Source organism: Dendrobates tinctorius, unplaced genomic scaffold, assembly GCF_039654945.1.
Source record: "Dendrobates tinctorius isolate UK_male_01 unplaced genomic scaffold, ASM3965494v1 ptg000149l, whole genome shotgun sequence".
In the NCBI taxonomy this organism is placed as follows: Eukaryota; Metazoa; Chordata; class Amphibia; order Anura; family Dendrobatidae; genus Dendrobates; species Dendrobates tinctorius.
This window is the reverse complement of record NW_027361816.1, coordinates 2,215,975-2,240,580: the sequence shown is the minus strand read 5'-3', so window position 1 is coordinate 2,240,580 and position 24,606 is coordinate 2,215,975. Positions and strand designations below refer to the sequence as shown.

Below are 24,606 nucleotides of genomic sequence, written 5' to 3'. Positions count from 1 at the left end.
TAAAAAAAAAAACTTTTTTGCACAGGAGGATCCCACCACCATAAACCTGTCATCGTAAATCTTAGAAGTAACAATCCTCTTTTAGTAAATGTTGTTCTCTGTCTTGTAGTTGTGTGCTCAGCCTTACTTTTATATTTCCGCAGCTTTCTCCGGTTTCTTTCATCTTGTCTTCCTCTTGTTTTCCTTCCTTTATTCTACTCTCTTTAAGGTGTTTTTAATTCCCACCCTGCCCTGTCTCCCCGCAGATGCGACAGGTCAGACGTCTTTCAAATCCCTGTATTCCGAGGTACATGGGCAGCAGAGCATGCCCACACTACTAATTGCTGCCTCTCGCCATGTAACCCACCCCCATATCCACATAACCACCATCCACTAAACTCCTCTGCCCAGAGTGGACTCTGTGCACACAGCCATACTGCACCGTGCTGTTACATTTGCATGCTGTGCCATGAGACACTGACAGAGCATGCCTCATCCCATGAAAATACTGAGCCAGACGCTCACATGAATTGGTCTGCTTTGTCTTCCGCCCACCTGTAACCCTAACTGCTGCCTTCTGCAGTTTTGCCCTGTATTGGTAAGTAAAGGTTGTAAGACAGTTTGCACACTCCGTGTATATTTGCAAGTGTCGCAGCTCTGTCTTGTAAGGACAGGATAAGATCTAGCCCACCGTACATCTTACGGTCGCTGACTTTCTGGCTGTTACTAACATATTCTCGGTAACTGTTCCCATCTCATCACCTGCCTTTATTCTGTTTGCAGGAGACCACCGCTTCATGCTCTGAGCTCAGCTCCTCTTTTCGCGCCTTCAGCCTCCCTCACTCGCCCGCCCGAGCTCAACACTCTGACCCCGGGCCTCCTTATCGGCACAGGGATGACTCTAACACCGTCGCCAAGAACCAGCCAGGACACCTCAAGATCCCGACTGTCTCTGCAGGAAACCAGGCTAGCAAAGTGACTCCTCCTATGCCCAGCAGTACGCCCTTTAACTTGTTTGAACCAGTGACTGTTGACCTTGATGATGCCAGCTTGCCCGTCACTGATGTCTGAAGCCAGCGCAAGGATGTGTGGAACTAAATTTGGATAGTATACGGCTTTACCAGTCCAGTCTTCAGATCTTACAATACACCACCTCCTCCTGACCTGCCATTTACTCTTAAATCAGTGGTATGGGCTTTTGAGTTTTTTTTTTTTTCTACCAGGTCTATAGGACCAATGGCATAAGATGAAATACATTCCCAAAATAAATCAAGAACTTTCTTCTGCTGCAGCCAAAGTGAGAGGATTGACTTTAGTCCGTCCTCTGGAACTGTGTGACAGCGGTCAGTACACGAGAGCATGCCACGGTTGGCATAGTGCCTTTTTTGCCCTTATAGCGGTTTTACTTGCAAAGTAATATTCATTCTTGTGCTACAGACATCCTAGTGACACATTTGCTAACACAGTATTTTCTTGTCTAAACCTTTGCTGCAATGCAATAAATACCTGTCTGCAAGCAAAGAAAACTGGACCATTGTGAGTTCACCGGCTCTTGACCTCCTGCCACCATTTCTCGTCCCCATCCTATATTGCACGTTTTCTTTCAGTGCCACTTTTGGGGGCCAAGATCTTGGTAAAGTATTGGAATGGATTTTACCTTATTGTTACCTTTTTAGAGCTCTCCATTAGTGAACTTTAATCTCGCTGTGCCTGCAGTCAAGTTATGATGGCCCATTCCATGAAGTTCCTGGAGACAATTTTGTTCTTCCAATGTTCTTTTGTCTCCGTGTCTCAAGTGCCTGCTGATTCCTTGTGATGAATCTTGTGGTGTAAGACTGTTGTTTTGTCATCTGCTGATATTAACAAATCTGCTGTAACCATGTGCTTCCATCGGTGACATCCCAAAGTTCCTTTTTTTTTTTTTTTTTGTATGTGGGTGGTGGGTTCTAATTTATAAACTTCTTGTCAGTGTGCGTGAAATGCACCTTATGACTATATCACTTGAAATAAAAATCAGTTTTCATTTCTGTAGTGCTTCTTTACAAGATCTTGGTCTTGACAGTATGAAATGATTGTTTACAGGCTGTTTCTCTGCATTACTGGTAACTGGTTATAGGTAGTGATGAGTGAACCTGCTCGATAAGGTGCTATATCTGACCATGCTCGTGTGCTAACCAGGTGAATTCGGCATGCTTGAATAATATGTTCGAGTCCCCATGGCTGCATGTCTCGCGGCTGTTCAACAGCGGAAACACATGCAGGGGTTGCCTGTTTGTTACAGTCCCTGCATGTGTTGCAGCTGTCGAACAGCCACGAGACATGCAGCGGCGGGGACTCTTAACATATTTTTCAAGCATGCTGAAGACACTTGGCACCTGAGCATGCATTGTTAAGTCCTTATCTGAGCACTTTCACTCATCACTATTTATAGGCTGTGTTCACACATTGCATTTGCATTGAATTATTACTGTGCTGAGGATTTTTTTTCTGGAAAAAAACACCGTGTTTGTGAAATGAAAGCATTGCTGTGATATCATGGTAGAATGTCTGGAATATGTGAACTCTATGATAAACAGTAGGTCATCAGGGATTTATCACACCACACACTTGGATTTCATTCCTCGAGAAGACCATGTCACCATGAGTGCTGCCTAAACTGGGGTTGGATTTTGCTTTAAGGTCTCTTTTCCATTCTTTTGTTCCTATTTAAGTGCTCACTTTCCAAAAAGCAACTTGAGACATACCACTTTTAGCATATTAAAGTTCATCCATAGTATAATGAAACGTTATAAGATTTTCCAATAACTACAATTGGCTATTTGCAAATTGAGATCTCTTCTTGCTGTCAGTCAATATAAAGAAAGGGAAGGTGTTGTGATTTTAATTTTTTATTGGTTATACAATCAATTATTTTTAATACAAAATTAAATGAAGTACTTTAATAGCTTTTTATTTATTGACATTTGTTTGCCACTGGGGGCTACCATTTTCCTTAGTGTGGGCGTAAGTGTCTGGGCATGACACTTGCACACCTTACTTATGGCAGCCATGGGCATAGGGCACAGCTATGGAAAGAGATCATGGCCATTTTGTTGTAGCCTGCAACGTATGCTGTGGGCTTTATTTTCCCCTGTCATTGCCCACACTGCTCAGTGTGGGCAATGACAGGAGCTGCCGATACGACCACCAGTCACAGTGCTGCAGGATCATGCCGGCGTTACCCCACCGCTGACTGTGATCTGCAGCGGTGACCTGTGGTATAAAAAAAAAAAAAAAAAAAAAAAAGCAGGTGTGGGCAGATGAGAATACTGCTCCCATCAGGCTCTCTGCTGACACTGATAACCTTGACAGCAGGTGCTGCTAATGGGACAGTAGTATCTGCCAGCGCCTGTGCTTATAGTTAACTTTTTTAAGTTACATACATATTCACATAAAAAATTATACGCACCTCACACCAAATCCCCGATGCCCTAGTCTCCTAGAAATAATGTAAAATTATAAACCAACCTATACTCACCTTTCTGTTCTACCTGGCCGCCAGCGATACACTGACAGGAGGTAATCGCTTTCGCAGTGTATCACTGCGCTGCCGTGAGTTCACCGGAGCTCATAAGCTCTGGTGATCTCCCTTACGTCACTACCGCTGTGTGAGAACTTTCCCACGCAGCAGAAGTGCCGTAAGGGAGATCACAGAAGCTGATGAACTCCGGTGAACTCTCACGGCAGTGCAGTGATACACTGACAGAAGGTAATTGCTCCTGCAGTGCATCGCTGGCTGGCTTTGAGAGCAAAGTGATCAGGATTATCATGGATTACCTTCTCAGTGGCCAGGTGAGGAATACTTGCGGTTTATTTTTTTGTTGTTGCAGGAGACGAGGGCATTGGTAGATTAGGCGTTCAAGTATGGTTTAAGATTATTAAAGGAGTCTGCCGTTATTTCAAATAAAGGACTTTATTCTTAGTCACATTGTAAGAAAACAGATATCATCGAGTTAGTAATGGGGGGTGCCTTATAGATGCCTCTCCATTACTAACCTATGGGCTTGATGCCACCAAACAAAGGTGACATCAACACAACAAATATGAACTCCGTTTGCCACTGCTACAGGGCAAGTGAGAAGAGTGAGGCTAAGCGCCAGTTTTGGTGCATGTTATAGATGCCCTTTTTCTGGGGCGGCTGAGAGCTGATGGTTTTTAGTCTGAGGGACCCAATATCCATGGTCCCTTCCTAGGCTATTAATATCAGCCTGCAGCTGTCTGCATAACCTTTGCTAGCTATTACTAGCTGAAGAGCCTGGCGTTGCCCGGGCATAGTAACTGGTTAGTTATAACAAATTATGATGATGATCCTCCATCCTATAGTCCTGTGCCCATATATCCATAATACATATCCGCCATCCCATATTACCGTGCCCATATACCCATTATCCATATCCTCCATCCTATAGTCCTGTGCCATGGTGACTATGATGTTGTCAATACACACACATTTTTATGTATACATAGGGGCACACTATGTCATTTTTTTTTTGGGGGATACCCCATTTTAATAGCCAGTAAAGGCTAAGTATACAGCTGTGAGCTGATAATAGCCTGGGAAGCTCCATGGGTTATTCCCCCCCCCCCCCCCCCCTCACAGGCTATTAAACATCTGCCTCCAGCTGTCTGCTTTCCCTCTGATTATTAAAATTACGTGGTAACCCATGCAATTTTTAAGTTTTTTTTCTTTAAAATTAACAATTGGTGTCTGGTTACAGCCTATGTATATTCGTTCTGTTAACACTCCTACATAGGCTGGTGACTGTGTGCGTAGGTTTGTGTTTACTTATTTGCTGAGTGTATGAGCGTCAGCACCAACTAACAGAATCCTTGCTGCCTGCCATCTTCGGTGACTGTCTACTTGTAAGTATAACTTTGCAGTCACCAACAAAATGGCTCCGCACGCTGATTCTAAATCTCATCCTCTCATCCCTTAGCAAACACCCAGGGAGGAAAGGAGTGACATCACACTCGTGTGCAGATCAGCCCATATTTACTGTAGTGTTGTGAGCTAGTTGTTCACTGGGTTTTGGTGTCAAACTTCAGTAGCTGCTCTCCCTAGTGTTAAAAAGTGGAAATGCCAAACCTTTTAAAAATATTTTTCATATTTTTACTAAATTTTAAAATATTTTTTAAAGAAATGTAAACATTAGTTTTCTACATTTTTCTCAATTGCTGAACAAAAAAAATTCCCTTTTAATGTTCAAAGGATGAAACCCATTCTTGGCTGCATTATGGAGATACATGTGCACAGAAGACGTTATCTGAGCTGTATCTTGTAATGAGCCGTGTACCTCGTGCCCATCATGTGACCAAGACATATTATACCCTGGAAGTGATGAAAGTTTGTAAGACACAGAACACAAGATGGGGGGGAAAAAAAACAAAAATGACTTAATTTGCTAAATCTGGAATATTTCAATTAATTGTGCAGGTTTTTGACTCCCAAAACGGTCACCTTTTTGTTATCTACTTGACAATATAGCTGAATAGGTTCTAGCATGCGATCCTGCAGTGTGTGAACGCATCTTTTTAACGGCATAGAAATATGAAGACTCAGGCCGGCATTACACAGCTCTCTTATGGCTGATGTATGAACCACAATTTCCAGACTGGTTGCTGGTGGTCTGGCTTGTGCTCAACAGCCTCCTATATGGCTGTGAGAATGTTTGTCCGCAAGCCTCCTGACCCGTATTGTCTGGAAATCGTGGTCTGTGCATGGACCATGAAACAGTGTGAGGCTGACCTTTGGGTTAGATTCACACAGCCATACACTTTGGCAGTTTTGCACCCCACAACCGGTGTCTTGAGCTGGACTAAGGCCCTGATTCGTTATTGCTGTTTCTCCATTTTTATGGGGTACAGTAATTATCCTTTTTATTAGCTTTTATATCGGAGCCTTGTTCTCCATCACTAAAAAAACTTTTTTTTTTAATTTTTCTTTTTTTCTCGACAATTATGTAGATTCTTTAGGCAGATTCATGAAGTGTGACTATGAATTGTCACTTTTTTTTTTTTTTTTTTTTTTTTGGATGCTTTTCCCTCCAGTCACTGCCTGGAGTAAGGTATCTGCAGAGGTTTTCAGTTTGTGCATGTTTATGATTTTTTTTTTTTTTTTTTTCCCCTTTTTGGCGATGAGTTGGTGGAGAAAAATAAAGAGCTTTTTATTTCATTTTGCTGCAAATAAATGAACCACGTGTGATATTTTGACAAATGTGGTGCAAAAAAAAAAAAAAGTACCACAAAACAAAAAAAGTGACTTGAATAAATTGCAAATGATAATTTGGGCCTAAGGTCTTGTGTGTGTGTATGTATGTATGTATGTGTATATATATATATATATATATATATATATGTATGTACCTTTCGGGCTTGTGTCAGATTAGAAGACCCTGTGCTTGGGCTGGGAATTGGTGCTGTAACATGGACCTTAAAATATGACTGCTATACTCTTGTATGAATCTGGCTCACACGTCTGTGTCCTTTGTTCTGTCTTTCACCTGTGATTCCTGGGCCAGCCACAATTCTTTTTGCCTCGCACTCATAGCCTCTTAGGCATATGTGGCTGCTGGTTCATGTCAGGAAACCTGTGGTCGGGGCCAGAAATATTCCAAAAACGGAATGTATAAAAGATTGTGGGAGGAAGCTTCTTTTCTGAGACATTCTGACATTTAGACCAAGATTGTAACTAAGATTATTTTTAAATTTCCTTTAAAAGAAAAGTCTGATCCTAAGCATTTAGCCCTTTAATAGGACCATGAGGTTCACTAAAGTTGCTGGCCTATCCTTAGTATCGATCATCACTTTTAGTAGGGATTAGTTGACCTATTCTTTCTCCACCTGACTATCAGTTCTTTAAAGAGGCTGAAGTACTCTCCATCCTTCATCAGGCATGACAGGCACTTTTTAGTAGTAGATGTGCCTGGTATTGAAATTTTAACCCAGTTTTGTGCAACACCTGACCTGTGAGCTACTAAAAGTACAAAGCAATGAGGGAGGGAATGATATTGGTGGCCATTGATGTTACAGAACCAGGTAACCCTTATAATACACTGCTACAAATAGTGTTAGGCAGGGGTCACACTTGTGAGTGTGATGCGAGAAACTTGCGCATCAATACCCGGCACTGCTGCAGGCACTCTGGAATGGAGTGTGCAGCTGCATGTATTTCTGTGCAGCCGCACACTCTGGTCCGAGTGCCGGCAGCATTACCGGGTATTGATGCGTAAGTTTCTCGCATCACACTTGAAAGTGTGACCCCACTGGCCTTAAAGTGATTGTCATACTGAATGTCTGTTCAAATCCACGTACAGGCGCTTGGCGCACCCTAAGATTGGCCAAACGTTTAAGAGAACCTGCTTGTTTTCCATCTATCGCTGCACTTCTCTAGCCCTGTAAAGCCAGAGCTGACAATGAAAGAAGGTGAGGTAGGAGTGCAGACACATTTAAATGTTTGGCCACACCAAGGGTGCACAGAGCACCTGTACTTTGAGCAGTTATCCTGTGCTGACAGACTACCTTTTAAAATGAATCTGTCATGTAAAGAAAAGCTATTAAAGGGGTTGGCTACTACTAGGACAACTGTTTCTTGATTTGAATGTTTGGTGCCGATTAAATAAAATTACTTATACTTATCGCCGCTCCAGTGGTGTCGGCACTTTCGTTCCGGGAGCTCTCGTGCGGTTATGACACGCAAGCCCTGGGCTCAATCAGCGCTGGCGTCACGGTCTCTGGATATATTGAACCTCAACAGGAAGACCAGGCGGCTGCTGCTTGGGCACTTCCTCTTGATGCTCGATTTGCCCGATGTTGAGTGGCCAGTGGCGCTGACTGGGCGCAGGGCTCGTGTGACATAACAGTCTCGTGAGCCCAGAGAGCACAAGTGCCGACACCAGAGGGGAGGAATTTAGGTGTTTTTACGTGCCAAGCATTCAGGTCAAGAAGGGTTGTAGTGGACAACCCCCCCTGTTAACCTGTGGATTCGGGGGTTGAGCTGCAGGTTAATAACATTGTGAACCTGCCCACACTTGAGAACCCTGCTGCCTGGAGGAAAGTAGCTTTATTCCTCATGGCAGGCTCGGGTTTTCAGTCATTCCGGTCGGCAGGCACGGCTTCAGTCACACAGTGCATAGTGAGCAGCAGCTGTCACTGCGCCGGCGACACCTGACAAGTTTTTAGCTCATCTGTCAGGTGTGCGGCAGCCTGTTTACAGTGCAAGATTATCAAAAAGAATGGAGAATGTATATTTAAGGTAATCTTGCACTGTAAGTTCATCATTAAACAAGTAGCCTGTGAGATCTGATTGTAACCGTTTCATACAACCTAGTTGAGTCCTGTGCAGATGAGAACCTGATAAAGTGACCATTGCTTTGCTGCAAGTCCACGTGAAACACATACATTTTATGTTCCTCACTGGGACGTCCTATAAAACTGCTAATTCGCTGTCAATTTTCCTTCAGTTCTTGCTTTCATTGCAAGAGGTTTTTTTTTGTTTTTTTTTTTTGCAGTGAAAAACCGCGTAAAATGTCTTCTCCTCTTTAGCTTTTTTTTTTTCCCCCCCCCACTCCCAATGGTTGAAAAACGCTGGAAGCGTTTCAAATCCACAAGGGAAAAAAAAGCTACATCTGCAGGAGCTTTCAGAAATCTCATTTTACCCTCCAAAAAATGCAGCAAAAATTGCAGCTTGTGAACAATAAATAATATAAATAAAGTTAAATTTGTAAACCTATGTCTGAAAATACATGTTATATTGCAAAATGTCTCCCTCTTCATCTTTCTGTTTCCTCAAGTGCCCTGCTGCCTTTTGCTGTTGCAGCTTATTCTGGTAGATATCTTCTTACTGGAAACACTGTCGACGTGAAGGCTTTCTAAAGTGTTCTACTGTCTGAGCTGGATTTGTGTATTCTGGATTTTTTTTCCAGGAAAACTGGAGTATGCAAATTAAGTAATTACTGTAATAAGCTGCAGCTGAAGAGACTGTTAGGTTGTGGATCTCTCCTTCAAGAAATGGGAAGCTGGCTGTCCAGTGCCACTTCTTGAATTGGCTGCATGTGAGGTCACTGTCCAGCCTTAAACTGAGACTTTGTAGAACATAGAGGAAAAAAAAAAAAGCTGAGAGCTTTAACAGATCCTATTCACTTCCATGTAAAGAGTGTAAAAAAAACTTTTATATCAAAGCCAACTTTTGGCTTGTTAAAGCTCTCAGCTTCTCTATGTTCTACATGGTATTTTTGAGAGTATCCTTAGAAGTGGAATATGTTTATATACAGTTAGGTCCATATATATTTGGACAGACAACATTTTCTCTAGTCACCTTCCACGACTGCTACCTTGGGAGGTTGTCTGCCTGCCCTAATGGGGGACAGGAAACACAAAGAGATTAAATAACCCTCCCCTTCCTGCTACCTCCAGTACCTCCTACTGGGGCATGAAGAGGTTACAAGGGGCTGCTGTGGCCAGCGAGCGGAGCTCCTATATACTCACAGCTGGGCAGCTGAGGTCGGGGGGTTCGCCTCTCTGGGCGCTGCTCCTGTCTCCACCTTCCGGTGTGACTCAGGACGACTTCTGCCCCTCCCGTGCCCTCTGGGGTAAAGCGGGGCGGTATGGTGCCAACCGGGGTCCTCCTTCCTCCCACGCTGCTGTACGGAGGCCGCGCGCGACCGGAAGTGATATTAGCGTGCGCTTCGGTTTGCGTCCCCCAGCGTTTCCTGTGATGTGAGACACGCGCCTGCGCCCGGGGAATCCTATGGTAGCAGGGGTCGGGCGATTGTTCCTCCCCAGGGACAGGAGAAAAGGAGGGGCACAAAACAACCAAACGCTGCGACACCCACATAAGGGTGCCACAGACTCCAGGTAAGCGCAGTGTGTCTGTAGAGTGGGTGCAGACATAGATGGTGAGAAACCTCCAGCTGCTGCATCTGCGGAGCCCAGAGTTGCCCCTCCTACAGTGAGTAGCAGGGCCGGTCCCTTATCTGTCAAACTTTGGTGGCACGGGTCTGAGTAAAGCCTTCTCTCTTCTTACAGGAAGACAAGGCCTCTGCCCCAAGAAACCCCCGCAAATGTGGTATCTGTGGTGCCAGGTTCCCTTCTGATTATAAAAAGAAGTTATGCCAACCCTGTACGCAGAATATTTTGTGCACCGAGCAACCCTCCCTGTTTGACAGCATAAAGACTCATTAGGCAGGAGGTTCAGACCTCCATGGTAGCCCAGACCCCGGTGATCCAGGGCCCTCCCCCAAAAAAGAAGAAAGGCGCCTACGGAAGCCAATTCAGATTCGGGGGAAGTCCGTTCCTCAGGATCAGAGGATATTTGGGAGAATGAGGGCTCCACATCCATCTCCAAACACGACGCAAAAAAATACTATTTCTCCTCTGAGGATATGGAGGAGTTGGTCTCCGTGGTGAGAAATACCATGGGAGTGGAGGAGGAGGTCAAGCTCTCAGTCCAAAATGAAATGTTTGGGGGGTTGAAACCCAGGGGTAGAAAGGGTTTCCCGGTTCATGAAATTATACAGAATTTGATAGCTCAGGAGTGGTCCTCTCCCGAGAAGGCACTCTGTGTAGCCTCTGAACTAAAAAACCGCTTTCCCCTCGAAGGTGACAACTCTATTTGGGAGATCCCTAAAATAGATGTTCAGGTCTCTAAAGTGACTAGGAAGACGTCCCTTCCCTTCGAGGATGCTTCCCAGTTGAAGGATCCTGTGGATCGCAAGATAGAAAGTCACCTTAAAAAAATCCTGGGAAGCTTCTACGAACCTGCTCAAAGCGAATATTGCATCCACTTGCGTCGCCATATCTTTGTTCTTCTGGCTATGTACATTAGAGGACCACCTCTCAGGGGGTACCCCCCAGAGAGGAAATCTTAGATTCTCTTTCCATCCTCCAAAAAGCAACAAGTTTTTTAGCCGATGCTTCAGGAGAAACGGTGCGGGTAGCAGCAAGGTCCCTAGTCCTTTCAAATTCGGCTAGAAGAGCCTTGTGGCTGAAGTCATGGGGAGGCGACATCACCTCTAAGACAAAACTCTCTGCCATCCCCTTCCAGGGGCACAACGTGTTCGGGCCAGTCTTGGATGACATCTTCGAAAAGGCTTCCGACAAAAAGAAATCGCTGCCGGAGCAGAGAGCCACCAAAAGACGATTTTTTTCGTCCCTCAAGAGAGCAGTCCTCCCAGAGGGAATTCAGAGGGAAAGGCAAGACGGGATGATGGAGCTACCCGAAGGGGGGTAAAAGGAGAAACGTCCTTGTCCCCCAGCAACAACAGCCCCCCGGACAAACAGTGACTCCCCAGTGGGGGTTCGACGCACTCAGTTATTCGCCCAATGGCAGGCCACGACCTCGAACCAGTGGATCCTGCATACTATACAGTCGGGACTGAAACTGGAGTTCGAACACCCCCCACATGCTTTAAGAGTCACCCCTGCACAGTCCCCAAGTCTCCAAAAGGTCCTACTTCAAATAGAAGATCTATTACGGGAAAGAGTGATCTCGTACGTACCTCCACAAGAAATTGGCAGAGGACATTACTCCCGCCTGTTCCTGATAAGAAAGCCCTCAGGAAAGCACAGGCTTATAATCCTGAAACCCCTGAATCGCTTCATCAAATACCGGAGGTTCAAGATGGAGTCAGTGAAATCGACAATCCCTCTTATTGGACAGGGCTGGCAGATGGCTACGATAGACCTAAGGAACGCTTATTACCACGCCCCAATTCATCCAGATCACCGGAAGTTCCTGAGGTTTGCGGTCTCCCACGACCAGGGGATCAGCCATCTCCAGTTCAACGCCCTCCCATTTGGCGTATCCCTGGCACCAAGGGTATTTACGAAAAAATCATGAGGAAAGCAGTCATTTCTATCCGTCTTCAGGGGATATGCATTGTGCCATATCTAGACGATCTGCTCATCGTCGCTCCATCGGTATCCCGGCTGAACCCAGACGTATCAAAGACCCTGCAGATACTCGAATTCCTAGGGTGGATCCCGAATCTCCAGAAGTCGGCCCTTTATCCTTCCCCAAGGAAAAAATTCCTGGGGATCCTCTTAGATTCAGAAAAGAGGACGTCCTTTCTCCTCGAGGATCGTCAATCAGACCTTTGTCAGAGAATAATCCGATTCAGAGAACAAAGGGCACCGACTCTGAGAGACGCCATGTCTATCCTGGGTTCCCTGACATCGTGTATTCATGCGGTATCCTGGGCACTGGCACACACGCGAGTCCTCCAGTCATATGTCCTGGTAAACGGAAGGAAGTATCCAAACAACCTGTCAAAAAGGATTCCACTTCCAGGACACGTAAAATCGGCCCTCTTGTGGTGGCTGAATTACTGGAACTTGAGACGAGGAATAAGCTGGGACCAGCTTCCTCTGAAAATACTATGTACCGATGCCAGTCTGAGAGGTTGGGGAGCCGTGGTGGAGGAGTCGTACTTCCAGGGACAGTGGCCCCAGGACATAAGATCCAGATCCTCGAATCTAAGAGAATTGAAGGCAGTGGAAGAAGCACTGAAAACCGCATCATCCCTTATCTGAAACCATCACGTTCGGATATACTCCGACAACGTAACCATGGTGGCATATCTCAGACACCAGGGGGGCACGTACGCCAGTCTAAAGACAGTGGCAACAAGAATCTTCCTCTGGGCAGAGAAGCACCTGGTATCCATCTCCGCGGTACACCTGAAGGGGTCGGAAAACATCCAGGCGGACTTCCTAAGCAGGAAAGACGTCCATCTGGGAGCGTGGTGTCTGAATCAGGAGGTCTTCCAGTCTCTGACCTCGAGATGGGGAGACCCAGAAGTCTACCTATTTGCAAATGCGCAAAATGCAAAAACGACAACATATTTCTCCCTCAGTCCCACGTACGGGGCCCGGGGGATGGATGCGTTCACTCATCCATGGGTCTTCAGACTGGCCTATGCGTTTCCTCCAATCCCTATACTGGCAAGAATGCTGCAGAAGATCAGAGCTGACAGGGTCACGACAATCCTGGTGGCTCCTATGTGGCCAGGACGAAGCTGGTACAGCGCCCTGTTGGACATGGCCCTGGAAGGTCCCTTGCTTCTACCCCAAAAGACCGACCTCCTTTTCCAGGGTCCCTTACTGCACCAAAACCCCAGCAAGTTAAGTCTAGTGGCTTGGTTATTGAGGCCAACATTCTAAAAGCCAAAGGGCTATCGGATGAAGTAATCCGATCCCTGCAAAAAAGTAGAAAGCCGGTAACCAATGCCATTTACGGCAAAATATGGAAAAAAATTTCTTCCTGGTGCTTACCTGGGGCCCCTTACCTCTCCCATCCGAATATTGTCCAGGTCCTAGATTTCCTGCAAAAAGGGTCAGATCTAGGACTTACTCCAAGCACGCTAAGGGTACAAGTATCTGCCCTTAGCTCTTTTTTTGACCAGGACCTAGCCAAACATCGCTGGGTTAAATGATTCATGACCGCTGCAGGCAGAATACGCCCTTCACTCCCTAGTCGGGTTCCCCCCTGGGATCTTAATTTAGTGCTCAATAGCCTAACACACGCCCCGTTTGAGCCCCAGTCAGAAATTCCCTTGAGAATCCTCACACTCAAAACAGTCTTTCTTGTAGCAATCACCACTGCTAGACGGGTAGGGGAGCTACAGGCCCTATCGGTGCAAGAACCATACCTCCTGCTCAACTCGGACAGTATAGTACTGCGCCTAGACTCCTCCTTTATGCCCAAAGTGGTGTCAGACTTCCATAGAGGTCATGATATCGTGTTGCCCTCATTTTGCCCAAATCCTTCTAACACGAAGGAAGAAAAATTTCATACCTTGAACGTCCGCAGAGTGGTTCTCCACTACCTCGAATTAACCAGGGATTGGAGAATCGACCAGAATCTGTTCCTTCAATATTCAGGATGGAATAAGGGAAAGAAGGCGGCAAAAAACACGATAGCAGGTTGGATCAAGCAGTCCATCTCCCTGGCATATTCTTCAAGAGATCTCTCTCCTCCCGAGTCGCTAAAGGCCCACTCTACTCGATCAGTCGCTACATCATGGGCAGCAAGAGGGAACGCGTCTTCGGAGCAGATATGCAGAGCTGCCACCCGGTCCACACCTTTACCAGAAACTATAGACTGAATTTCAATAGGGATCTAACATTCGGCAGATGGGTTCTGCATGCCATGGTCCCTCCCTAAAAATTAGTGTTGGTATAACTCCAAGGTGGCTGTCGTGGAAGGTGACCAGAGAAAATAGAATTAGACTTACCGGTAATTCGGTTTCTAGGAACCTTCCACGACAGCACTAATTTCCCTCCCTATCTAATATCTTTACCGGATGATTCCTGCTCTACTGGCGGTAACTATTCATGCTAGTATGTCCAGAAAAATATTGTAGGTAGCAGGAAGGGGAGGGTTATTTAACCTCTTTGTGTTTCCTGTCCCCCATTAGGGCAGGGAGACGAATATATGTGAATAATATGTGACGAACGGGAGACCCGCTGCCACCAAAACGCGACGGACAGCGGACCCTGTGTCACCAATATGTCACAATCCCACCACTGACACGGGTGTATCAGCGGACAGAGGGACGCTACACACTGCCGGCACACGGCTATCACAGGCACAGTGGGGGCTTATCTTAGTTATCCCACTGCTGGCACCATGTGACAGAAAATGCAGCAAGCTAACCTTGCTCTAACAATTTACCACAGGGGGGTTATTTTGGATGCCCCACCACTGCTAACAACCTTCCAAGATACTGCGAGGATTTATGTATATCCCACTTTCTCAGTTCCACTTTGGAACTCGCAGCTCTCCGGTGCCCCCTTACCCTCAGGTTAGTCAGGGAACTGCACCTAGGATAATTAGTCGCCGGACGGGCTGCTTGTTGTGCACGAGCCACTAGACTACTGCAGTAAGGGAATTATCAATGCTGTGGCCGCAGCCCCTCATTCAGCATGTAAGACCCGTCTGTACTGCCAGCTAGCTTAGCCAGCCGTTCACACCACGCTGCCACCAGCCACGCTTTACTTAATCAAAGAGTTAATTAAGAGGGTCCATGACAAACCCCAAATTAGTAGCGATTATCTAAAAAAGGCGCATAGTTCGTTTCTTAGAGCATGGAGGCAGACTGAATATTATATCATTTATTCCCCAAAATTGGGCAGTGATTACAAATACAAAAGTTGCTATAAAGTTGAGACATTAAATATGTACAATACAAATATAAAACAAAGTGGATGAAAGAGCAGAAAGTAACACTCACATGTGCGTAGTTGGTATCAGGCAGACCATGTGGCTGAGGGGGGAGGGGCGCTTAACCAAACGTCCCCACTCATTGGCACGTCTCTCTGGCATGAGGACCTCGGCTGAACTGCCTGAGTTTGGGGAGGGAATCCCTTATCCTTTTGGGTCTGTGACCTCACGAAATGGGCGGTCTGGGTAGGTCCCACCTCCCTCTCTCCAAGTTATGATTTGGCTACAAGCTTAGAATAACTATATCTAAACGAGAAAAGCCCGTACCACCACACATAGGGCATCATTGGTTGTGATTTAATGAATCCAACAAGAAAACATCAAGAATGCACTAGCTAGGACACTTCATTTGGGAGCAATCCATATCTCAGGTTCTGGTGAGGTTATAACCGTGAAAATTAGGACTTAGAAAGCTGGCCTCGTGCCCTTTGCAGAAATGTGAGTTTTATATCTCTGAGGTGTATGGTTTTTTTCAATATGACTTGTTTTAATACTTCCCATATACTGGCATACAGCCTGTGTTTTCAGAACAAAGAGATCTTTTCCCCCTAGCTGTTCTTCGAGAGGAAATGGACGGTTTCAGGTTACCAGCAAGCACAGAGCTGATAAGGGGCAAAAGGAGGGGGCTGTAAGGGAGGGGGGATTGCAGCTACATGACAGGCTCGTCACCTTGATGTGTAGCAATGGGAGATTCTAGAAAGTTCTAGAAACATCATACTTTAACATACAGATCTTACAGACATTTTACATTACACCTCCCCCTGCAGTGTGTATCCTAGAAGTGTGTATCTTAAAAGTGTGAGATGATATGAAAATATGAAATAATCCAGAATTGAACCAGAAGGGAACAGAAGGTAACTGGAGTCACTTTAAACAATGTTTCTGTTTGTTTCCACTCTAACTCCTATAATCCTTCACTTTCTGATAACCCCACTAATCCCTACACTTAGTAAGGAACTGTTCATCTCTTCTTCAATCCTTCCAATCCATCTCACATCTTCCTCAGATCTGTTCCTCAACATACAATCCTCTGTCTCCAAACACAGACAGCCCCCTCATGCCCTCTCCTGCTACCACCTGCTAACAATCTGCTCCTCCTCACTGCCGGCGATATCTCCAAATCCTGGTCCTCCTCACCACATTCCCACAGTCATTTCTACCTCCCATCCACACCCAATCACAACTTTCCATAACCACTCCAACCTTATACACATTCGCCCAGCCCCAGCTTCCGCAGTCCCACTAACAGGAGCTCTGTGGAACGCTTGCTCTGTCTGCAACAAACTTTCTTTCATCCATGTTCTTTTTATTACTAACAAACTTTCCTTCTCGCCATCACCGAAACCTGGCTCACCTCCTCTGACACAGCCTCTCCTGCTGCACTCTCATATGGTGGATTCCACCTTTCCCACACACCCCGCCCCAGCTGAAAGCATGGTGGAGGAGTTGGTTTTCTCCTGTCAGATAACTGCTCCTTCACCCAATCCCACTGCCGCCCTCTGTTACCCGCCCTTACTTCGAGGTGCACTCTGTGTGCATCTACTCCCCCTCCAACCTCCAACTAGCTGTCATATACCGCCCTCCAGGGTCAGCCACCACCTTCTTTGACCACTTCACCACCTGGCTACTGCATTTCCTTTCCACTGATATCCCCACTATCATCTTGGGCGACTTCAACATCCCCATTGACACTTCCCTCTTGGCTGCCACTAAACTTCTATCTCTCACTTCCTCCTTTGGCCTCACTCAATTGTCTTCTGCAGTCACTCACAAAGATGGCCACACACTAGACCTCATCTTCACCCGCCTCTGCTCCATATCTAGCCTCTCTAACTCACCTCTTCTCTCTGACCACAACCTACTTACATTCTCTTCCCTCTCCTCAGGTCCACAATTCCCACCTCAAAAACTCGCACACCCTCGCAGAAATCTTCGACACCTCGATCTACACTCACTGTCTGAATCCCTCCTCCCTCTCACAGACATAAGTTCCCTACACAATGCGGATGCCGCTGCCGCTCTATATTACACCACAATAGCTGTAGCTTTGGAATCAGTTGCCCCTCTCAAACATAACAAAACTCGCAAAATCAACAGACAGCCCTGGCACACCAGTCTGACCAAAGAACTGAGGCGGGCTTCCAGGGCTGCTTAGCGGAGATGGAAAAAATCCCACTCCAATGAAGACTTCATCACATTCAAACAGTCCCTCACTACTTTCAAGGCTACACTCGCTGCAGCAAAACAAACCTACTTCTCATCTCTCATATCCTCCCTGTCTCGCAACCCTAAACAGTTATTCAACACCTTCAATTCTCTCCTCCACCCCCCAGCACCTCCTCCCTCTCCACTCATCTTAGCTGAAGACTTTGCCTCATTTTTCAAGGAGAAGATTGATAACATCAGAGACAGTTTTGGTCAACAACCCCCAGTGCCCTTCCTCCTACCTGCCCTGCCCTTCTCCCCCAAAACCAACTTCTCCACCATTACAGAAGATTGACTCTCCACTCTACTCTCAAGATCACATCTCACTACCTGTGCACTTGACCCGATCCCATCCCACTTCATCCCAAACCTCACCACAGTCTTCATCCCAACCCTAACCCATCTCTTCAACCTATCACTAGCAAATGGTGGTTTCCCCTCAAGCTTTAAACATGCCTCAATCACACCTATCCTCAAAAAGCCCTCTCTTGACCCGTCTTCTGTATCTAGCTATCGCCCTACATCACTTCTCCCCTATGCCTCAAAATTACTGGAACAACACGTCCATCTTGAACTATCCTCCCACCTCTCTTCTTGCTCCCTCCTTGACCACTTGCAATTCAGCTTCCGGCCACACCACTCCACTGAAACTGCCCTAACTAAGGTCACCAATGACCTACTAGCCGCCAAGGCCAAGCGACACTACCCTGTCCTCCTCCTCCTGGACCTGTCCTCTGCCTTTGACACAGTGGACCATTCCCTATTACTACAGACCCTCTCATCTCTTGGTATCACAGACTTGGCCCTATCTTGGATTGCGTCATACCTAGCAGACCGGACATTCAGCGTCTCCCATTCGCACACCACCTCCTCACCGCGCCCCCTATCCATCAGAGTCCCGCAAGGTTCAGTCCTAGGCCCCTGCTCTTCTCCGTTTACACCTTCGGCCTTGGACAGCTCATAGAATCTCATGGCTTTCAGTATCATCTCTATGCTGATGACACACAGATCTACATCTCTGGACCAGATATCACCTCCCTACTAAACAGAATCCATCAATGTCTGTCTGCTATTTCATCCTTCTTCTCCGCTAGATTTCTAAAACTTAATATGGACAAAACAGAATTAATCATCTTTAGCCCATCTCACGTGACCCCCCCCAACAGACCTATCCATTAAAGTAAACGGCTGCCCACTCTCTCCAGTCCCACAAGCTCGCTGCCTCGGGGTTATCCTTCACACTGATCTCTCCTTCAAACCACATATCCAAGCCCTTTCCGCTTCCTGCCGACTTCAACTAAAAAATATTTCACGGATCCGTACATTCCTCAACCAAGAATCTGCAAAAACCCTAGTCCATGCCCTCATCATCTCCTGCCTTGACTACTGCAACCTCCTGCTCTGTGGCCTCCCCTCTAACACTCTCGCACCCCTCCAATCTATTCTTAACTCTGCTGCCCGACTAATCCACCTGTCCCCCCACTATTCCCCGGCCTCTCCCCTCTGTCAATCCCTGCACTGGCTCCCCATTACCCAAAGACTCCAGTTCAAAACCCTAACCATGACATACAAAGCCATCCACAACCTGAGTCTTCTGTACATCTGTGACCTAGTCTCCCGGTACTTTCCTGCACGAAACCTCCGATCCTCACAAGATCTCCTTCAGTACTCCCCTCTTATCTCCTCTTCCCACAATCGCATACAAGATTTCTCCCGCGCATCCCCTCTACTCTGGAACTCTCTACCACAACATATCAGACTCTCGCCTACCATGGAAACCTTCAAAAAGAACTTGAGAACTTGAAGACCTACCTGTTCCGACAAGCCTGCAACTTGCAGTAACCACCGATCCACCAAACCGCTGCACGACCAGCTCTACCGTCGCCTACTGTATCCTCACCCATCCCGTTGTAGATTGTGAGCCCTCGCGGGCAGGGTCCTCTCTCATCCTGTACCAGTCATGACTTGTATTGTTTAAGATTACTGTACTTGTATGTATTACAGTATACATACCCCTCCTCACATGTAAAGCGCCATGGAATAAATGGCGCTATAATAATAAATAATAATAATAAACACTAGTGACCCAGTGCCACTGGCAGCCATGCATGCCCAAGCCATCACACTGCCTCCGCCGTGTTTTACAGATGATGTGGTATGCTTTGGATCTTAAGCTGTACCACGCCTTCGCCATACTTTTCTCTTTCCATCATTCTGGTAGAGGTTGATCTTGGTTTCATCTGTCCAAAGAATGTTCTTCCAGAACTGTGCTGGCTTTTTTAGATGTTTTTAGCAAAGTCCAGTCTAGCCTTTTGATTCTTCATACTTTCTCAGGATGTACCAAACTGTAGATTTTGCCACTCCTAATGTAGCAATTTCTCGGATGAGTTTTTTCTGCTTTTGCAGCTTAAGGATGGCTTGTTTCACCTGCATGGAGAGCTCCTTTGACCGCTGTTTCCTTCACAGCAAAACCTTCCAAATGCAAGCACCACACCTCAAATCAACTCCAGGCCTTTTATCTGCTTAATTGAGAATGACATAACGAAGGGATTGCCCACACCTGTCCATGAAATAGCCTTGGAGTCAAGTGTCCAATTACTTTTGGTCCCTTTAAAAACAGGGTGGCACATGATAAGGAGCTGAAACTCCTAAACCCTTCATCCAATTTTAATGTGGATACCCTCAAATGAAAGCTGAAAGTCTCAACTTCAACTGCATCTGAATTGTTTTGTTTAAAATTCATTGTGGTAATGTCTAGAACCAAAATTAGAAAAATGTTGTCTCTGTCCAAATATATATGGACCTAACTGTATTTAAACTGAGACTTGCAGCGTGATTCAGGATCTTTGACCGACCAGTCTCTATCTACAGACTTCTGGTTTGGCTTCTTGCCCCCCTGGTCTGTGAGCTGAGTCAACCAGTATCCTGCTCTGCAAAGGGAGACCTTAAGGGGCGAGGTGGGGAATGTATCCAGTTGTGTAGACCACCAGTAGTCTTAATAAAATGAAAGAACACTAAAGAGGCTATGTGCAGATCGATGTCTTTTTCTTTTGAAAGCTACTCTGCTTTGACTAGTATCCTTCACGTTGCAAGACTCATTAAAGGGTTGAGCATCGACTTACTTAGCAGCATAGTCAAGATATCAAGTCCTCCTATGTCCCATTAGTAGTAAAAACTGTCCTCCTACGTAACCGAGTAGACCATCCACATCCATATGTCCCACACTTTCAATGTAGCCAAGGGCGTTTCCTACCCCATACTGATCACCATCTCCCCCTTTCTAAGCAAGGTACAACTCCAGGATACCATTCTCGTGAACTCTCCTACCTCCATGTACTCGCATGTCCATAGCTAGATGGTTGATACCTTTTAATGGCTAACTCAGTTAGCCATTAAAAGGTATCAACCACTGAGGACTCTCAATTCTAAATATTCTTCTATCCACTGGCTAACCCGATACAAAGATATATATCTTACCCATAGCTAGATGATAATGCCATGAATCCCTATACTAGCTGGCATTTGTATGTTGCCAACCATATCCGTCTATGTGAGATCGACACACTAGAGAAGCCCCCATTGCAGATGTTGGATGAAAGCTGCTGTATGTTTTCATTGCCCAGCAACCTTAGTCTATGACCCCCTGGCGCTGTTGATGACCGCATCTAGCGCTGGACTTTTCAGGACCAGATGGAGAATTACCACTGCCAAGTACATGAAGTGATAGGAGCAAAACCTTGTTCAAGGTTGTTTGTTTTTTTTTATTTATTGTGATTTCTATAGTAATTTAACAATTAGTTTTCTCCTCCAGCGCTGCAATGGTTTCAATTAGGACCTGGCTTGGTTGCAATCTCTTCACGTTCTTACAATAAACGAAGATATACAAACAAATGCCTCCATAGATACAGGTTCTGGTGATGTCACTGGTGCCAAAAACATTCGGCTAGTCTGTTTCTGTAACTCCCATTCATTTCTATTACTTTCAGCTGTTTCCATTGCACCATCCCATGTGATCAGCACCTGGACAGATTTCTCGCTGAGATGGAAATAAACGTTTAACGGGCTTGTACAGGTTGGAAATATTTTTAGGAGGTGATACAAAGTCTCTTCTGTCAAGGCTTCTCTTTTGACCTGAGTAGACAGTGTCTACAAAAAGCCACTCTCTGGAAGATTTGTCCTGTCCTATAGTATATGAACCCCATTGACTTGAATTGGTACTGTGTAAGAGAATATTCACCATGTGGAGATGCTACAAATAAATCGCTTATTACCTAGTTTTCCTACAAATTACAATTGATATAGGGGGTGGACTTTGTGACCTCATTGTTGGTCTAAGGGGTAACTTCTCGCCTTGTGGAAAGTGACATGCCGGCGTAAGGAGACTTCTTGACCATGCAACGATTCTCTAGGAAATATGCAAAGAGGAAGAGTTGAACTCTAGTGCCACCTATTGAAAGTTGCGATCCTAAGGCTATGTGCCCACAGTAGCGTTTTAAACCTGACACAAAACCGGACTCCTTCCCAGAAAACGCGTGGTTTTTTTCCGAGTTTTCCCTGCGTTTTTGCTAAAAAAAACGCACGTTTTTGCTGCATTTTTTTCCGCGCGGCTTCTGGACCATAGGAAATAGCTAAAAACGCGGACTAAGCCGCAAAATTAATGAACATGCTGCGTTTTTAGCCGCTAAGCGTTTCCTTAGCGGTGAAAAACGCATCCATTGGCACAAAAAGGCCAAAAAGCATTAAAATGAATGGGAAGCTTATTTTAATCGTTTTTGAAGTGGTTTGACCCCTAAGAACGCTTCAAAAATGCTACTGTGGGCACACGGCCTAAAAGTCATTATTGACCCTTTAGGCTACTTTCACACATCAGGTTTTCGGCATCAGGCGCGATCCGGCGTCGTGCCGGAGCGCCGGATCCAGCAAATATTTCGTAAAACCGGATGTGACGGATCCGTTTTTCTGCCGGATCCGTCTTGTTCTTCACAGACAAAACCGGATCCATCTCATCCGGTTCATCCGGTTTTTGTTCCGTTTTTCGACGGATTACGCCGGATCCGGTTTTTAAAATCGCCCCTTGTGGCCTTCCGAACGGGATTGGCTACTGAAAAACTATATATAGCGTGTTCCTACAGCCCTTCTTTGACAGGTTGGAGAGGAGAAAGTGCAGGTTGGAGAGAAGAGCAAGTTACTGGCGAAGATGGATGTTGTGGTTGGAAATATTTTGAAGAATTTGGCGGATTTTACAGCGGAGGCGAATCGTTTGAGGGTGATTGTTCTGGAGAAGGAGAGAGCGAGACAGCAGCGCATCAGGCATCGTAGACGACGTTTGTGGATCCACCCCATCACAGCCAAGAGAATGACGCGTGGGGTCTATTCTACACTCTGCATGGACCTTAGACGAAACCCGGATAAATTTTTTGGATATGTTAGGATGAAAATGGAGAATTTTGATTACTTGGTGGAGCGCATTGCACACCTCATAAGAAAAGCGGACACCTATTGCCGCTTCTCCGTTTCACCCGCAGAGCGTCTGATGGTGACTTTAAGGTAAGCCACATTTATTGGATGTGCTCGCATCAGAGCACACTTTCACTGCAATCTTGTTGGTGGTAGTTTGTATCTCCAAGTGTTATAGCTGAGTTTTGGAATGTAATGCTGTTATTTTAAACTAATTGATTGTTTTTTAATTCCCCACAGATTTCTTGCAACTGGAGAATCCCTTTCGTCACTGCATTTCCAGTACAGACTCGGGATTTCCACCATATCTGGAATAGTGAAGTATACATGCCGTGCACTGTGGGACTCCTTAGCTGAAGAGTTTTTACCAGAGCCCACAACAGAGAGGTGGATTGAAATTTCAGAAAAGTTTCAACAGATATGTCAGTTTCCCAACTGCTTGGGCGCTGTGGACGGGAAACATATCCGCATTGTAAAGCCAGCCGGATCGGGATCGGAATATTTCAATTACAAGAAATATTTTTCCATTGTCCTCATGGCCATCCCTGACGCGGAATACAAATTTATTGCTGTTGATATTGGGGCCTATGGCCGCTCCAATGACTCTCAAGTTTTCAAACTGTCTGCCATGGGGCGTAAACTGTATGGAAACACCATCCAGTTTCCACCCCCTAGACCGCTGCCGCAAACATCTGGTCCACCTATGCCATTTGTCTGTGTAGGGGATGAAGCCTTCCAGCTGTCAGAACACCTTTTGAAACCGTACTCTAGCAGAGGATTGTCAAGAACAAAACGCATTTTTAATTACCGCCTCACAAGAGCAAGAAGAATGGTTGAATGTACCTTTGGTATTCTGACAGCCAAATGGCGGGTCCTATTGACTGCGATCAACCTCAAGACAGAAACTGTGGACGAGGTGATCAAAGCTTGCGTGGTACTCCACAATTTTGTTATCTGCAAGGAACCCATTTCCATTGAGGACACCTCTGAAGAAACCACCTTGCAAGATTACCATGACATTACCACTAGAAGTTCTGTGACGGTTTCAGTAATGAGGGACAATTTTGCACTATACTTTATGTCACCTCAAGGCAGAGTACACTGGCAGGATGACAGAGTGTGAAAGATTTGTGCCCTTAACCAAACTTGTGTACCTTCTGTACCAACAGTATATACCTTTGCCAACCAAAGTTGGCTATCTTGTCATGGTCTTACTATTTTTACCTTTAGGCCACAGGTGTGTACCTGGTTGTGTTTTATGCAAAGTATTTCACCTTTTAACAAAAGTTGTGTACATTGTTAGGAAATCACCAACAATAAACACAACTTTTTAGGTGAAATACTTTGCTTCCAACACAACCAGGAACACAACTGTGGCAAAAAGGTAAAATTTACCCACAGTTATATACCAGGTTTTGAATACCTTTTGACCTTTGAAATTATTTAACCTTTTTTTGTAAACATATTTCGCCGCAGAAAGAAATGACAGACAACCATTGTAAAAGTAATTTAACTTTTATTTAAAAATTTTTTTTTTTGTAAAATGTTTTTAAAGTTAGTTAAAAAAACTTTTTGAATAAATGTTTGAAAACAAACAAATGGGCATTTTTATTAAAAAAAAACATTACAACTCGGTGTAGTGTGGGGTGGAAATACTGCTGGAGGGGCTGCGGGACACTTCGACACTGGGAGTGTGGAGAGAGGAT

At 45.5% G+C, this 24,606-nt stretch overlaps 1 protein-coding gene across 3 annotated transcripts in view; it reads left to right on the top strand.

The window, feature by feature from the left end:
- PLEKHA1 (pleckstrin homology domain containing A1) overlaps nucleotides 1–2,002 on the top strand; it is a 40,158-nt gene extending 38,156 nt beyond the window's left edge. Inside the window, exons 12-13 of one of the 3 annotated variants that reach the window (XM_073546589.1) lie at nucleotides 246–286; nucleotides 763–2,002. In XM_073546589.1, the coding sequence (XP_073402690.1) occupies nucleotides 246–286; nucleotides 763–958 (237 nt within the window). In that variant the 3' untranslated portion in view covers nucleotides 959–2,002. Of the gene's footprint in view, nucleotides 1–208; nucleotides 287–762 lie in introns of all 3 variants that reach the window. The other 2 variants (XM_073546590.1, XM_073546588.1) reach the window with 2 other exon arrangements.
- Nucleotides 2,003–24,606: the final 22,604 nt, after the last annotated feature.